The sequence below is a fragment of the Antechinus flavipes genome, chromosome 2 (genome assembly GCF_016432865.1).
Source record: "Antechinus flavipes isolate AdamAnt ecotype Samford, QLD, Australia chromosome 2, AdamAnt_v2, whole genome shotgun sequence".
NCBI lineage: Eukaryota > Metazoa > Chordata > Mammalia > Dasyuromorphia > Dasyuridae > Antechinus > Antechinus flavipes.
In genome coordinates, this window is record NC_067399.1 from 327,025,603 (window position 1) to 327,043,201 (window position 17,599).

At 31.8% G+C, this 17,599-nt stretch overlaps 1 protein-coding gene across 1 annotated transcript in view; it reads right to left on the bottom strand.

Annotated features, from left to right (window-relative positions):
* Positions 1 to 17,599, bottom strand: part of EXOC5 (exocyst complex component 5) — a 50,327-nt gene that overhangs the window by 10,049 nt on the left and 22,679 nt on the right. The window contains exons 5-12 of the mRNA XM_051977724.1: positions 12,797 to 12,861; positions 12,055 to 12,083; positions 5,997 to 6,106; positions 5,405 to 5,449; positions 5,166 to 5,306; positions 4,641 to 4,723; positions 3,431 to 3,640; positions 1,468 to 1,615 (exon numbers count right to left, since the gene is read on the bottom strand). Of these exons, the coding sequence (XP_051833684.1) occupies positions 1,468 to 1,615; positions 3,431 to 3,640; positions 4,641 to 4,723; positions 5,166 to 5,306; positions 5,405 to 5,449; positions 5,997 to 6,106; positions 12,055 to 12,083; positions 12,797 to 12,861 (831 nt within the window). The remainder of the gene's footprint in view (positions 1 to 1,467; positions 1,616 to 3,430; positions 3,641 to 4,640; positions 4,724 to 5,165; positions 5,307 to 5,404; positions 5,450 to 5,996; positions 6,107 to 12,054; positions 12,084 to 12,796; positions 12,862 to 17,599) is intronic.

The window sequence follows — 17,599 nt, forward strand, 5'->3', positions numbered from 1 at the left end:
GGTCTAGGTTTATCTTAAGATTTTTAGCCTCTGTCTTTATAGAATATGAATGTTAATCCAAAATTAGATGCCTATGACTTATATATCAATCAACACATTTACTAAGCACCTATCATATGCAAAAATGCTATGTTAAACAGTGGAAAATAGAAGAAAAAAAACATTCCCTACTCATAAAAGGCTTATATATTTAATGGAGGCAAGACGTAGACATATAAACAAACAGAATAAATATAAAATGATTAAGTAGAAATATATACAAAGTACTTAAATACATGCTATTTGGGGAGGGAAAAGTCACTAGCAATTCAGGGGAAAAGTAAAAAAAGTTCCACATCAAGGATGGTGCCTAAGTTTCATATTAAAGACAGAGACTCTATGAAAATGAGATAAGGAGAGATCTCACTTTGGACAGAATGGAGAGCCAATGAAAAAAGCAGAGGTGGGACATGGGATGTTACATGTGAGGAAGAGAGAGAAGGCCATTATCAAAAAAAGATGAAAATACTTCAGTATTCCATGTCCTTGAATCCAACCAAAATTAAAGGTCTTTTATGTACTTTATTCACATCTTAATTTCACATTTAATTGAAACATTTATTAATTTTTTTAAATTGTCATTTTCTGTGCTTAAGAAAAACATAAGCATTTCCATAACAGAGCAGAACAGGAAAAAAAATTGTACATGGAACTGCAAATGTATTATGTATGACTTGCTATTCCTTTTAAATATATGATACAATTATCATGGAACTTTTTCCTTTATTTTCTCCTGTCTCTTCCTCATCCCCTCCCATCCTAGCATTAGACACAAATGTGCGCGCGCACACGTGTGTGTGTGTGTAAGTTTTTATTATGTGCCAAAGCATTAAGGAAAGATATTTTTTAAATGTTTCAGTTTTAAAAGTTTCAGTTAAAATTTTGTAAGAAATGTCCTATAATGTAAAATCCTAAAGCATTTACCATTAATGTTATTCTCTAAAATAATGTTACAATTTGTCTTCAGGATTAAAGGAAACATTTTTTCTGTATTTGAGAACAGAGCTACTTATGTGATCTTCTGTATCTCTGATTGCAAAGAAAATTATGAGTGACATAAAAGGAAGTGGAGAGAAATACACCGTCAGTGGGTTATATAGGATATAACAAATGATTAGGGCACAAGAAGTAGCTTGAATATATCAAGGAAGTATGTAATTGTAAAGAATGAAAAAATTACAAATACAGCTCTAGAGCTGCAATGGCATCTATGGAATCAATGTTAAATGACCTATAAAAGAAGGTCTTCAGAATGTAGACTAGATCATTAAAGATTCAGTATTTATAGAAGAACCTGTGAAAGACTTGTACAAAGTGAGAAGGTGCAAATGGCTATATCAAAGGAGCAAGTACCCATACCAAGGAGCTTAAAGGAACCATTGAAGTATAAATATAATATATACAAAATTAATCTGCAATAATTCTTACCCTATGACATCTTTCAAAGGCTTGCTTAGTTTCCTGTAAAAGATTAACTACCACTTCTTGGGAAAGGAAGGTTTCACCATGTGTATCAATACTGGGCCCAAGTGGCAAATTGGTCCGTAGCCTGATTCTCTCTTTCAGATCTTGAATACTAGAATTCCATATAAAATAAAAATATTTCCATTAAACATAGATTTTAAATTTAAAATTATAATTAATATGCTATGAAGTAAGTATGATGGGAGTGAACAGCCTTAGACTCTACTTCTGATTCTTCTAGGAAGTAGTTGCATGATTAGTTTCATTTCCTTATCTGTAATTTAAAAGTATGTAAAAAGGTGTTCTTTTAAGATCCCTTCCATTCTAAAATTCTGGTATTATAACTATATACCATATTAATAATTAAGCATCTCTGGGGAATGAGCTACTCTATATAAGCATATTTCCAGCCAACAGTGTTTTACATCCTTATTTAACTTATTTTGACTATTATATTTGTTTGACTATATATATAATTACAATATATAAACACATTATATTTGACTATTCAGACCTTTCTAAAAAATGTGTTAAACTTTCTGTTTTCTTATATATTATTATCACATCTATCTATCTATTTATCAATCTTATATTTTAGTCACAATTTATCCTTATCTCTTGATTATGACAGTGATACAATGATGCCTTAGGGGCTACTGAGAAAAAGAAAAGCCTCATCGCCGCATGTCTTCATTTTATATTTCTTCTAAATTTTCTGTTTCAAAGTATCAGTGGTCCTTTATTCTTATTGTCAATGTCCCTATTTATACCATCTCCTGATGAATACACATTTCTAAGATATACTTATTTCTAATCTATTATGTGTTGGGAAGCAAGATGATCAATTTTATTAAATATATTGCATAAAGAGTAGTAAAATTAAAAGCTACTGAATAAGAGTTTCTTTTATGAATAAACGATATAAGCTCTAACAACAACTAGTTTGCATAATCAAAGTCTTTTTTTTTTTTTTTTTTTTTTTTTTGCTTTTTTCTCCTGGATTTCAGTTATTTTTCAGGTAGAATAGACTGTCAGATAAGTTAGTCATGCTGTAATTCTAAAGTTTATACAAAACCATTTTTCTATAATAATCTAGCAGAAATCTATTATAGATTTCTATGATAATCTATAATAATCTAGTAGACTGCAGGTCTACTATAGTAGCTATTATATTTACACAGCAATTTTATGCCCAAATATTATTACAAATTTTATCAACATGAAGACCACATTTGGCATAAGAAATTTCTGAAGATTAATTCAATTCAACATACATTAATTATGCATTCATTATGTTTATGGCTGTGCACTGATCATTCCTGTTTGATGCCTCATCATGAACTGGAGAAATGACTGAAAAGCCAAAAATCTCTAGGTCAGTACAAACTATGGCAGAAAAGGCTCTTTAGTAATAAGTCTAACAAGGACCTGGCATCTATAATCTTAGAACTAATCTACTTATATTTAATAAAGCTCATTATCAGAAAATTCACTATCAGGAGATGACTGTCATCTAGGAATGCAAATATTACATTTCAAAAGATTTTATTAGCTGACTAGGATATCCAAATTGCTGTTTTAAAAAAATTCTTTTCCACATGTTTTCAATGAATTAATATTATTTAGAAACCTGTTTTTGCTCAAATATAAGTTGAAAGGCCAACAGAGTAAAATAGAGAGGTACCTTTAATGTCAGAAAGATCTGGGATCAAGTCTTGCATTAGATACTTACTGGCTATATGACTCTGGGCAAATCACTTAACTTTTCAATGTCCTGGGCAATTGTGTAATACCATAAGTTGCAGAAAGAAGGGTCAACTTGCACTGACAATTTTTTTCACCAGAAAAATTGTAAACTAATAAAAATTATAGCCTCAATTCCCCCCAAAATTCTCTTTGCTTGTATAAAATTCATTTTGAAACTTACCCTCCTGTGCCAATGGATCTCTTTTGATGATTTTTTGAATCATAATAACGTTGTAGGATCATAGCACTTCTGCTTTTCAAATAACCAATCTCCACCTCAATATAGTTCTCCAAATAGGAAATGAAAATGCATTTGATAAGCTTAGACAAGAAAGTCTGTTTATCAGTACCTAAGTTAAACTCCATCAACTTGCTGGAAAGATTGGTAGTTCTTTTCATAGAGGGAGGAAGGAAAAAAAGATTAATGTATGTTTGGATATAGTAGCCAAAGTAAGGAGTATCTATATTTAGTATGTATATTTCTACAACTAATTTTGATAATTATTTCAAACTACCACTTCTTAGAGCTGGATGGCATAGATTGGGTAATATGGAAGGGGTTGCTCTAGAGGTAGGATGGACTATCAAATATAATTTGCCACTAGCAATTGTTACGGATCTCTAAAAATAAAATTAGAAAGCCAGAAATTGCACTAAAAGGGACTCAGAATAAGGAGGAGGATGATAGATATCACTTAGTTGTTCCATATATTATGACACCCAGGACAAATACTAAAAAGACTCCAATCATGCTGCTTAGGGATTCTCCCCCTGCTTTCTTTTTTCAGCCTTCCTCTAATTGCCTCTTAGAGTGTTTTCTCTTCTTCCTATTTGATCCATCTCGTGAATGGGCATTTTTCTGTTTATTGTAGAAATTACAGTTAATAATGAATACAGAATTTCTGAACAAAGTTACTGCCTTCCATACAGGGAATTTTCATGAAAAGAAAATATTTAAGAAGTATTCTAAACAAAGCTTTACTCATCATGAATGACCCTAATAATAAAAGAGGAGAGATTTTTTTGTAACCAATCCTAAGACTGTCCTTTACCATAAATGACACTTATTCAACTTTAAAGATTCTAATTCACAACATACTTTTCAAAGACATATAGCTAAGTGTTTTTTAAAAGGCTTAAAGCATCTTCCACATAAATTAGGGGATAAAATCTCATATTTTATATGAATATGAATAATAATAAGCTCTCTTCCCCCAAGCACCTTTAATATTACTATCAACTGCTTTTAAAAATAGCAAATAACACTGCTACCTCTCAATTTACTTAAATCAAATTTCCATGGATTGCCCTCATGACAATACCCACAATCCTTTTACATTATAAAACAGTCTAGAGATTATATATATATATATATATATATACATATATACCTTGTATAAAGATCATACAGATTTTTAAGATACTGTTCTGCATCAGACTTCCTACATTCTTCTAACTGGTCTTTCACAAAACTCTAGAAAAAAAATTATACACATAGAAATCAATCGTATTTTATTTTTCCATATACACACAAAAACAGTTTCCAACACTGATTTTTTAAGATTTTGGATTCCAATTTTTTTCCTTTCCTCTTAGCTAGAACCATATTACAATTCCAGTTTCCCGCTTCTCATAGAGCCAATACTGGCTACGAAAGTAAAACAACAATCCATATTCACTACTAGAAAACAATTCAATGAATATTTTTTAGTGACAGTGTACTTTTATAGTAGAATGATTGTGGGCTTTTTTTTTCTAATTAAATAGGAGGTGACTAGATTTGAGACTGATCTCTAGTATGCTTAACATTTCTAAGTTACAATATTTTGAATCAGAGAATATTTCCCCTCATAATACACATAATAGTTAAAAGACTATTTAGCTTATGAGTGTTAAAAAAAAAAAAAAAACATTACCTGTAATTTGATTTCAAACACATTTTGTATAAGTTTGGCCAGTACTGTTTCTGGACTACTAAATATATCTCCAACTTGCTTATTTACACGTTGGCAGAGTATTGCTGTATCTTCAAATATATCACTTCTCAAATTAGCATTCTAAAAAGTAGAGCAAATCAATAAGTTTTACATATCTTTGAAGAGCACCAATTTATATATAATAGTACAAAATAAAAATTTAAAAATCCCTATATTACCTCTTGACATTGCTTTATATATACATCAACACAGTGAGAATAACCCTAAGGAAAAAAAAAATTACAGAAATTATGATATCTGAGCAAGATGAATTTTTATAAAATTTACATAAAATTTTGTACAGGAAATGGCTCTATTATAAAACTATGTCCCTGGTACTCATTAACCCTAAATATTCCAACATTTTACAAAAATCAATCCAAAACTAGCCTTTCAAATCTACCCACCAAACAAGAATACCAACGCAAAAAAAGGAGAGGAAGACTGGGTTGATGATATGCACGCTTGGTACCTCTTTCTTTTCTTTTCTAAATTTCAAAACATTAGGTTCTATTTGCTAATTTATTATAAAGAAACTGGTCTTAAAATTTAGGCCCTAACATTTGGGAACATGATTTCTATCCACATGTTCATTCTTAAACTTCTCAAATCACTAAGAATTTGAAATGATAATTCTGAAGCATTTACAGCATATGAAAAAGAAATGTTTTATGATTAAAAGAAATGAAAGACTTCAGAAGTTCCAGTTTTTGGTCTTAAACTTGCAACAATAAAAGGTTTTGTTGTTGTTGTTTTAATTTAAATATTTACCTTAAAGTGAAGTAAAACTGCTGCCACTTCTCTCATTCTGGAGATTTCACCCCTTTTTTGAGCATTGGTAAACTCCTGAATAAGCTGACATTCTAAATCATGGTACTTACCTAAATAGGGAAAAAAAAAATTCAGCTTTTCTTAACTAAGTCATGTGCAAATATTTAAGTATATGAACTTCTTAAGAGTAATAGTGAAGACAGATATATCCCTATTTTAATAAATACCACAAAAATTGGAGAATAGAAAAAGAAGTATGGGGTATATGAAATAAGAGCTGTGTAAAATGAGTGTGTCTACCATTGACATTTTAAAGTCAGTAATTTTCCTCAAATCAATTGAAGTAAAACATAATAACACAAAGAATAATAATTGCACCCCTCTTATTCATGCTCCTCCTGCATTAATTCTACATGATAAACCCATGGCAAGAGGGTTTAATATAACCTTGACAGAAAGAGGACAAAGAGAGAGAGAGAAAAGGAATGAGAGATAGAGGCCTTCTGTCTGAAACAAGAAGAAAATGGTATATTGGTCTGAACACTAACAGAGCTGATCAAAAAGGTTTTCTTTAAAACTAGAAAAGGGAAGAAGAAGAAGTAAAATACCTAGATATAGTTGCATGGCAGGTAAAAGAAGACAGAAGAGGACAAATAAAATACAAATATTCATTAATTTATAAGATACCACAACCAGGAAAAGAAGGAGAAAGAATAGTCCTGCCTTCATAGTAATATGACAATTTTCAGCACATGAGAAATAAACAAAAAATGTTGAAAACCTTTTATAACAAGGAGGCAAATCCCCAAAGTATATATATATAATTGATTTTTCTTTCATGACTAGAATATAGCAGTTCAGGCTTATACTGTTCAACCAAAAAAGATTAAATAAAAAGGAGGCAAAGTGGAATTGTACATAAAATTATTCCAACCTATTTAAATATAGGAAACCTGAGGAAGGAAGCCAGTAGAGAGTTTTTAAATGAAGATGAAAAAAGGGAAAAATAGAAGTAATATTGTGGTAATAACTATTACAGACTACAAACCACCTAACTAAAAATTTCAGAAGCAAATTTAAAAGCTAACAGAAACTGCATAAATGTTTGTTGAAATGATTGTGTTGAAAAAACTGGATATCTATGAGGCATCCCTTTCTGCTAAAAGTAGAACATCTAACAAATTCTTGATTGGCTTTATGAAATTTAGTATTTCCAAAGGAACAGAAAGCAACAAATAAAACTACTGCACGAGGATGTATTGCTTGGAGACATGGAAATGACAGGAATTTGCCAGTTGTGGACCACATTAATACAGAGTTGTTACAGGTAAGTAAGGGACACCAGATATGCATGATCAGATATACAGTCTAGCAAGGTAATTTTTAAAGTGATCCAAGGTTGAGCTGAATGGCCTCACATTTTAAATAAAAGGGAAAGTCGCACAAGAACACTGAGAAGTCATCTAAAATGAAAATCAAAGAACAAAATAAAAAATTAGGAAGGGAAAAAAAGAGGAAAGTTGTTTAAAGACACAAATGTTGCAAGAGAGTTAATGAACAAGCTCAGACTCAGAAAGAAAATGAACAAATGACAGAATTCAGGGCAAGTAACTGAGAATGAATACAAAAAAGTATTATAGTTCTGTAACAAAAGAGTCAGAGAAGCTGAGACTGGCAATAAAAGCTATGGAAAAAGAGGATTTTGTGTTTGTTTGTTTTGGTCATGTTGGAATTAAGAGCAAGATCAAAAAAGGATGATAGCACCCTTGCTTGCAGTGTATACAAAACTGTAATGGATAATTGTGGGAAGGAACCAACTCCAATTTTAGCTGTGTTCTTTACAAAGGAGAATAATCTTCAGAATGGAGATAATAAAACATATTCGGCTAACAGGGAATGGACCCCTGAAAAAGTAAGCATATTAAATCACTAGTCTGGATTTAAAAAAAAAATCTACACGTGCATCAATATGTGATGAGAGGTATAAAGAAAGGAACAAGTCATTTTTTCCTGAATGATATTCTATAGCAGACCAAGTCTTTATAGTCATTCAACAGTCTGAAAATTGTAAAGACCAGAGAAATCCATTAGGTTTTTTGTTTGGTGATACAAAAAAAGTAACTTATTCAATAAAACAAAACACCAATTTAAAGGCCCTCTTCTAACAAAAGAATATATTAAAATCACAAAAGATAACTGAAAATTTTAACAGTAGCAATAACTATTTTTCTATGGTTTGCTGATAAATGTCTATAAAGACATAAATCAGGAAGCATACTTGTCAAAGGGGTTTGCGGGAGAAGAACCAGCATAAAGTCCAAATCAAAAAAAAAAAAATGAGAACCTATAGATGCTACTGTCTGTGTTTAACATTGTTGACTTTAAGCCCTGGAACAAGAGATACATAATTATTCAAAGAATTCGGCCTGTCCATCCACACAGGAATGACTAAATAGATGAAGTATATTTGCCGTCTAGATTTCAACAAGTATTTCGATAGATGCCATACAGACTCTAACAGTATATATATATTTGAGACAAAATAGAGCTGGCCATGGACAAGATGGAAGGAATGCTACCCAAAATATGTGCTATCCAAAATATGGAAAGTTCTTTACTGACCCCAAGATTTCCATGAAAGCAAAAGCCCATCTTTTCAGTACTAATATGTTTTTTCAGTGTTGCTTTGTGTAATACCATGTTTCCAAAAAAACAAAAAAATGAGTATCATAGAAAAAGCAATAGAGAAATGCATTTTGGGAGAGGACAGGCAGCAGCATATAACTAATGAAGAACTTGGAAGAGGAATGGGAGTAAAGGAAATTGTCAAAAAACTTTATGACAAGAAGAAAAGAGGGGTTGGTCATGTGACAAGAGTAAAGAATGATAGGTGAGTAGCCAGAGCACTCATCTGGTTCCCTTCAACAGGTGATTAAAAAAATAAGGAAAACCTTCAAAATGTTGGGTAGCCATCAGGCAAACTTCTGGGGAAAACATGGACCAAAATCCTATAGAATGTGACTACATTACTGGAAGGAACTTCCAAGTAAAGGAGAGCACAGATCCACTTGAATATCTGCAAAGCCACACAGCTACACTTTCTGAAGAACTAAAGGCATCCAAAAAGCATTGGGTTAGCACATAGTAGGAGCCTGTAGGCATATTACCAATGAAGAACCGAAAAAAAAAAAAAAAAAGAATTAAGGATATCATCAGAGAGGAGTTGGGCCAATTTTGTAGGGAGAGTGTAAAATAATTGACAGAGCATCCACATGGAGCCCCTGGAACCATAATGTGAAAAAGGTGTCCAGCATAATTTGTAGGGAATTTACAGAAAGATTTGGATAAAAATAAATGAGAATGAAAAGGAAACATTTAATTATATTTCCTCCTCTGGCTTCAGAATACTCTTTTCCTGTCTCATTTTCCTGACCCTCAATTCTTCATCTGAATGTCCCACAAGAATTTTAATTTCAAGAAGCCCCAAAGTGAAATCACTACTTTTCCTGCAAAACTTGCCTTTCTTTCTAGTCACCTATTTCAATTGATAATGTGAAATCTTTAATCTCAGTATTATCTTTGCCCCTTCTCTCCTATTCATTCCCTACATCTAATCAAGTAGCAAATCCTAATTGATTCTACCTCATAATAATCTCTAGCACCTTACTTTCCATTAACACTAAAACCAGCCTAATCTCTTCTCACCTAGACTATCTCAATAATCTCCTCACTGATCTTCCCACTAGTCTCTCCACCAATTTATCTTTCATACCACTGCCTGAATAATACTCCTAAAGTGTGTTGAATACTTCATTCTTCTATTCAAAAACGTTCAGCTGGCTACAAGAATGGTCAGGTTTTTTTTTGTTTTGTTTTGTTTTTTGCTGAGGCAATTGGGGCTAACTGACTTGCCCAGGATCACACAGTTAGAAAGGTTTAAAGTGTCTGAGGCCACATTTGAATGCAGGTCCTCCTGACTTCAGGGCTAGTGCTCTATCCACTGAGCCACCAACTGCCCCTAGAATGGTCAGTTTTAACAAACGTTGATTTAAAATGTCTCCTGTGTGCTAGATGATACAGCAAGTGCTGGACATACAAATATAAGGAATGGGCAATCCTTTGCAAACCATACCTATGCTCTAATAGTCACTGCAAAGTAAGATACAAACTTCTAATCCTATCACTCAAGACCTTTTCAACTTAATGGCTCCAGTTGATTTTACCAACCCTATAGTATTTGCCAGTGAAACACAACAGCTCTACAATTTTCTACCTATACTCATGTGTTCCTTTATTTTCATACTTAGCTTCCTTCCTCATCTTCACTTTCCTTGGTCCATTCCCAAATCTCCCATAGCAATTTGCTTAGACCTCACCTTTGACTTATTATAAGTTAATAATAATATTAATTATTTCAGCACATGTCATCACCACAAGCACCACTGCTACATACCCCTCAAAATCAGAGACTGTGTTGAGAGGTGTAAACATAATGCTTTGCACATAACAAATGACTCTTCAAAAATGGCTGTTAATTTAAAGTTTACCTGGAAAAAGACCTCTACTGAACTCACAGAATGCTCTCCTTTTGACTGTATTCTTTTCAACATTTTTAGATGAAGGTACACAAGTTTATCAAATCTGTGGATAACACAAAGCTAGAAGGCAACCTAATGTGCTAGAAAGATGGACTAAAGGAGACACCTAGTAGTGAAGTATAGAAGGCAAAAAGACTTAAGTTCATATATTGCTCAGATGTTTACTAGATATATGCTCCTTGCACACTTCTTTATCTCTGACTCAAATTTCCTACAGTGTAAAATAGGGATTATAAAAGCTCCTATCTTACAGAATTATAGTGAGGATTAGATTAAACAATATTTGTAAAACACATTGTGAGACACAAAGTAGATGCTTTATAAATTCTTGTTCCCTTCTTTCTAACTGCTCTAAACCAAACTAATGATTAAATGGCACTTTATGGTTTACAAAATAATTTATATTTATTATTTCACTTGATATATGTCATGACCCTATGAGGCAATTATAAAAAGTAGTATCATTGTTTCATAGGAAAAATTGAGACTCAGAGACATTAAGATGACTTAATGCTATGTAGTCTATGACTACATAGCTAAGAAAGAAGAGGCAGGATTTAAACACAGGTCTCATTTGATTCTGACTCCACACTATATGAAATTTAATAGAAATAAATGAAAAAGTACGATACCTAAGTTAAAAGAAAAAAAAACTGCATTTATATGTGATGGGAAAAGATATGCTCTGATGTTTATTTAAAATTTTTCAAAAAAATTTAGGGAACTTAAAGATCAATTTTTTTTTCAACAAGAAATTTTTCAATGTCAAAGCCAAAATATATAATGCAATCTTAAATTACACTGCCAGAAAGATAATAACCAGAAAGATACTATGTCACTTCTACAATATGATATTCAGGTCTGAGTATTGCATTTTAGGAAAGGCACTAATGAAATCAAACTTATTATATTATTATAATTAATTCAGAGTCAATCATATGGTAACATTTGGTAAATAATATTCTTGAAGTTAAATTAAGTCTAGCTAAACTAACTTGATAACACTTGGCACAAGACTGATCCAAGATACAATACTATCAAAAATAGAACCTGATTATTAGGATTGTCTCTCAGTCATTTCCAGTCTAGGAGCAAGCATGTAGTTTCGTTGTTCTTTTATGATCAAACAGCCACTCATTATAACAATGCATTAACACATGCTATCCTGGAAATCCAGGATTTGCTCTCAATTTCTCAAAATCAAGCATCAGAAGCCAATTAGCCTCAGGAATATACTGAGTTAGAACTTTCAAAATACTTTAATTTGCTATGATAAACAGCATGAAAGAGGAAAGAGTACTAGCCTGGGAGTCAAGAGACCAGGATTTAAATTATGCCAATCAGTGAAGATCTAACTAATTCAGCTCACTGAAGGGAGCTGGATTAGATGATCTGTAATGGCTCTTCAAAGGTCTAAAATTCTATGCTTTGAAGTAAAAAAAACAATGATTTTCACTTACTTGCTATTTTTGATTTTACTTCAGAAAATCTATAAAATAAACCAAAAAAGATAAATATTAATGCATCAGCAAAAGTTAAGACTGGGAAAATTAACATTTTATAACATTGGAATTACATTCAATTCTCAATTATAGCACTGAAGAAATGAGTCCTCATTTTAACTACCTCATTTTGTTAAAAAATTGACTGACAAGTTCTTTCTGTGTTACATATATGCTACAGAAAGGTGTGTTACATATCTTTTGTATCAAAAAAGATAAAATTAGAAAGATTGAGGATCAAAAGATCTAGAAAATCCCCAACTATAATTAACACTTAAATTTTGATCAAATTTATCTTTCAAATATTCTAGAGGATTTAAAAAAAAACTTACATAATTTTATAAATTCATAAGAAATCTTAAAATCTATTACTTAAATCAGTTTTTTTTAAAATCAGTTTATAAGTTCATAAGAAATCTTACAATCTATTTCTTAAATAAGTTTCTCCTCCTTTCCCCCCAACCCCAGGCAATTGTGATTAAGTGACTTAATGACTAGGGTCACACTGTTAGGAAGTGTTAAGTGTCTGAGGCCAGATTGGAACCCAGGTCATCCTAACATCAGGGCTGGTGCTCTATCCACTGGGCCACGTAACTAACCTTCTTTAAATCAGTTTAAAAAAAATTAATCACATAGGAAAAATTATAGTTTATAATAAAAATTCTTACATCCATATTAGGATTCTGACAAATAAACTTACCTATCAAAAGGTAACTCCTGGGCAATTAGGTGTAACTTTTGAATAATGTCAGCTGCCTCCTTTATCTGGGGGGGGGGGGGGGGAGGGAGAGGGGAGTTAAAAAAAACACAAAAATTCATGTATTTCAACAAAAATTTACCTATTTGCATTATACAATCCCATTCTACAAAAATGCCTTTATAATTATTTTCAAAATGCAACATATAAAAGCCTTGTAGGCAGCCAAATATTTACAGTTCAAGCTTACAACTATGTATACACACATACAACAGAGTTTCACCATTCCAAGCTTGAATCTTTGCTGGTTATTTGGCAAAAGCTTTGGTTTTCCTTGGGTTTCCAAAGTGAAGATAAGCCCAAGACATTTGAATTAGCCCTTACAGAATCTGAAGCTAGAGAAGAGTAGAAGAAATCTATAAGCTGGTCAGTATACTTTATACAAGTTGGAAGAAGAAATGAGAAAAGAGATGGGAGACAGGAATGAAAATGAAGGAGAATGGCAGTAAAAAGAACTTATATGACTGAGGTAAGATTTATGTGATGTATCATAAATGTAATTATCAGATTTATCTTCTATAGGTCATATTTTAGTAAATAATACAAAGAGAAGCAGGTATCTTTTGTGAGAATTCTGAGGATTTATCCTCATTTCTATTAAATTCACAGAAATAAGGCTAATTCTACAGGAAGTACCTTTTTCATAACATTAGTAAAGATTTTATCACAGGAATAGGGTGTGTGTGGGAAAGAATGTGTATTTGCAAAGGGAACAGAGAATATAACTCAAAAAAAAAAAAACTACAGAGACTAAAGTAAAAAAAAATTACATGTTATAAATGAATCTTACTGTAAAAATTTAAATTTAAGAGCTCAATAACTGTTGGTCACAGTTTCTATAGTTCAGGCATGGCAGAAAATCTGTAGTCAGACAGTAAAAGTCAAGAATAATTCCTGGTTTTAGTTTGAATCTCTCTTTAGTATTCTCTCCCATACATGCTGACAAATTCTGACAGTTTAAAATGAAAGTACACATAAATGTCCTAACAAAATTTTAAGTAATTGAGAATGAAGACTAAAAGAACTGATAAATCTATCTCACAGAATAAAATTTTAACCAATAACTTCATGGTGAAAGAAAAATGAACATACATAAGTGAATTGAAAATTTCAAGTTGATATTTTAAAAATTAACAAAAGATTATCTAAAAAATACCAAACAAAAGAAAAGCTAGATCTCAATGTTTAAGTCCTATGCAAAATGGAAGCACTAAAAATCTGATTCATTTTTCCTCTATGAGTTTAGACATTAAAAATATTAAAGCTAGTAACTAGTTCAATCAAAACAAAAACCCTTCACGATACTAAATTTAGTAAAGAAATTTTTAATATTATGATAACTGTATTTCACTATAACTGGGTTACCCTGATAACCCTGTGTATTTTATTTTATACATTTAAAAGTATTATTATGAGGAGTTCACAGACTTCACCAGATTGCCAACAGATTGCCACCACAAAAAGAGTAAGAACCTCTTGCCCTACAGGTTTCATTTGTTCTTCCACCAATTAAACAATCTACCTGCCTAAGGTTTTAGATTAGATTTTTAAAAGTAATTTTTAGAATGGGCCAAATGGTCACATTTATAACTCATAACAACTGTCCTAACATAAATAATAAAAACCCACAAAAATATAATGAACCAAGATTTTGAGAAGTTGGACAAAGAGGCTTATCTGCAGATACTTTATTAGATATAAGTGACGAGAGGTAATAATCGGGGGATGATAGAGTGGAAGGAAGAAGCATTTACAGTTCTCTGTTTTGGAAATTATTTCAATTGTGTGCTTTAATAGATTTTTCACTACAATGTAGTTTATCTCATAGAAATAGGAGGCATTTACTCAAAAATAAGTGCACTCAAAGAATGCAGGTTCATTCTCAGTTTATGAATCTCTTCGGGATAAATAGGCTTTATGAAAATATTTCTGGTGATACATGGTTGGCATATCCAATTTCAATCTAAACTGTTCAAATAAGATATAACTATGTCTTACAATTTGTTAAATGTGTAATGTAGTGTCTATTAAGGAAAAAAATTACAGATTTCAACATAAAATTGCTGACAAAATATGGTAAAGAAATGTATGCATTTATTCAAATTTTTTAACAAAATTTAGACAAAGAGTCTAAAATAATAATCTAGGAATAGATAGATTTTGCTCATAATGTCATATAACATATGATAGTAAAAGAAGTAGATCGTGTTCATTTTTATGTTTTCAATTAATACTATGAACTTATTTTGTTGTTGCTCAGTTATTTCATTTGTGTCTGATTCTTCATGATAGCATTCAGGATTTCTTGGCAAAAGTATTGGAGTGATTTGCCATTTCATTTTGTAGTTCATTTTACAGATGAAGAAAGTGAGATAAACAGGGGTAAGTGATTTGCTCTGGGTCACATAGCTAGTAAGTGTTTGAGACTGAATTTGAACTCAAGCTTCCTGATTTCAGCTTGGTACTAGCCATTGTGCCACCTAGCATATTTTAGCATATAATAAACATGTTAAAAGTATGACTTTAAGAAATTACATAGTTCTACTAATGGCTGTGTTGCTTTTCTTTTTTTTTTTTTTAAATATTTGTTTCTGACATTTGTGGAGAACTAAGAATTTTACTGAATAAATGTATGGCGTCTAATAAGCAACCAGAAATGCCAAATGTAGGGCCTGACACTATAGACAACAAGATACAAGCAACAACAGTTATGCTTACACTGCTCATGGAAGTACGACTTAGCTCCAACATAGTTAACCATTCTTTAACACACTGTTGAGAATCATTATTACTTGTTTTCTTCACAAGACCAGCACAGTGATGGATTACTACAAACATTGGCACTGACTGACTTCACTCCTAAAAATTCTAACTGGTTATTTTATCTTGCTACTAAAAGCAAAATTTATCACCCAGCATTTACTGACACAATTTATCTAAAGCTGAATGTGAACGGTTAATATGTATAACTAACCACATATTAGTTTATTTTTGTGTTGACATTATTGTCATCAACCTAACGGTTTGTTATAATTTAAGGGATAAGTACTCTAAATATTAAATATCAGCAAACATATTGCTTTCAATGTATGCTTGCTGAATCTTGCAAAGTAATAAGCTGTGCTTGTTTTTACTTAAGTTCTGTTGGCTAACTATTGCTTTAAAGTATAAAGCACTGGAATTTATAAAGTCAAAAAGATCACAGACTTAGAGCTGCAATGTAGCTATGAAGTTTTGTATCAGACTAAAAAGAACAGTGACAGGACAGAGTTCAAACCTTACCTCAGATGTCTGCTATGCCTGTGACCTTAAGCAAATCATAACTGTGCCATGGCACCAACACTGCTTTTGTAAACTGGGGGAGGGAGGGCCAGACTAGATGGCCTTTGAGTTCCCTTTTGACTCTAGAGCTCTAATCTAGACTAACAGCTTCATTTCAAAGATTTGAAAATTAAGACACAGAAAGGATAATTTATTTGCCTGAAGCTCATAAAGGTATCAAAAAGCAGGCCCGAAATTTGAACACAGGTTTTCTGAATCCAAATCTATGTTCTGTTACACTATACAGCAAAGATGCTACCTCAAATCTACACATGTGCAACATACAAAGAAACATAAAACATGGTGATGGTTACGCACTTCACTCTGATCACATCTTATCATCTAAATAAAAAACAAATTCATACCAATAAACTCACCACAAAATATAATAGACCTACCTCCCTCCCTCCCCCGCAGATGGATTTATATATTTTTATTTTAACAGAAAGAGAAGTAGTCAGACTAAGTTTAATTTGAGTTAGTGGCTCAAGAAAAAATAAGACTGAAAAGGCAGAAATTGTTAAGGAGTAAAATAAAAAGTGAAATAATGTTAGCAGTTACCTAACTGTCCCTTTTGTTTTCTCTAATATTAACTATACTTATCTCAGCATCTTCAGCTATTTTTTTTTCTTTCCTCTTTTTTTAAGAGGTAACAGCTACACAGGCTAGGAAATAACACAGCTGAAAAGTTAGCTGGTATGTGGCAACCTACTATGTGAACTCTTGAACATAACTGATTATGATACAATCTGAATTAGAAACAACCTACACAATTAGCCACTGGCAGTCTAAAGTTGGAAGGTAAGGGAGACAAAAGAGGTATAAATAATAAGTGATAAAAATGAAATAAAGGAATAGAAAAAGAGAATTGGGACTGGGATCAAAAATAAGTAAGCAAAAGGGGAAAAAAGGCAAATCAGTTTAATAATTCTGTATAACCTCCTGTTGTTTTGAGGCACAAAGTAATTAAGTGAATCAATTTCTTTCAGTAAGCATTTATTAAGCATTTACTATGTGCCAGAAACTGCTGATTGCTTAGAATAAAAGAAAAAAGAAAAACAGAACCTATCCTAAAAGAACTTACCTTCTAATGAGTATAAATGAAAATATGTAAGATAAATACAAAGTAAATGGCTAATAGGCATTAGGAGACCAAATACAGTGAGTGGTAGAATTGGTGCTTGAGCTAAATCTTAAAGGGAAACCAGGAATTTCACAAATTAGTGATCAGGAGAGCAATCCAGACCAGCTAGTGCAAAAGTAAAGAGAATGGAGATGGAGTATAATACACAATGAACAGCAAATAGTCCAGAATGGTCAGCGTGGAGGAGCATAATGTATTAAATGATTAGAAATAAAAGATAAAAGATAGAATCATAAAGAATTTTAAATACCAAGAGTACAAATTTAATTCCAAAGGTAACG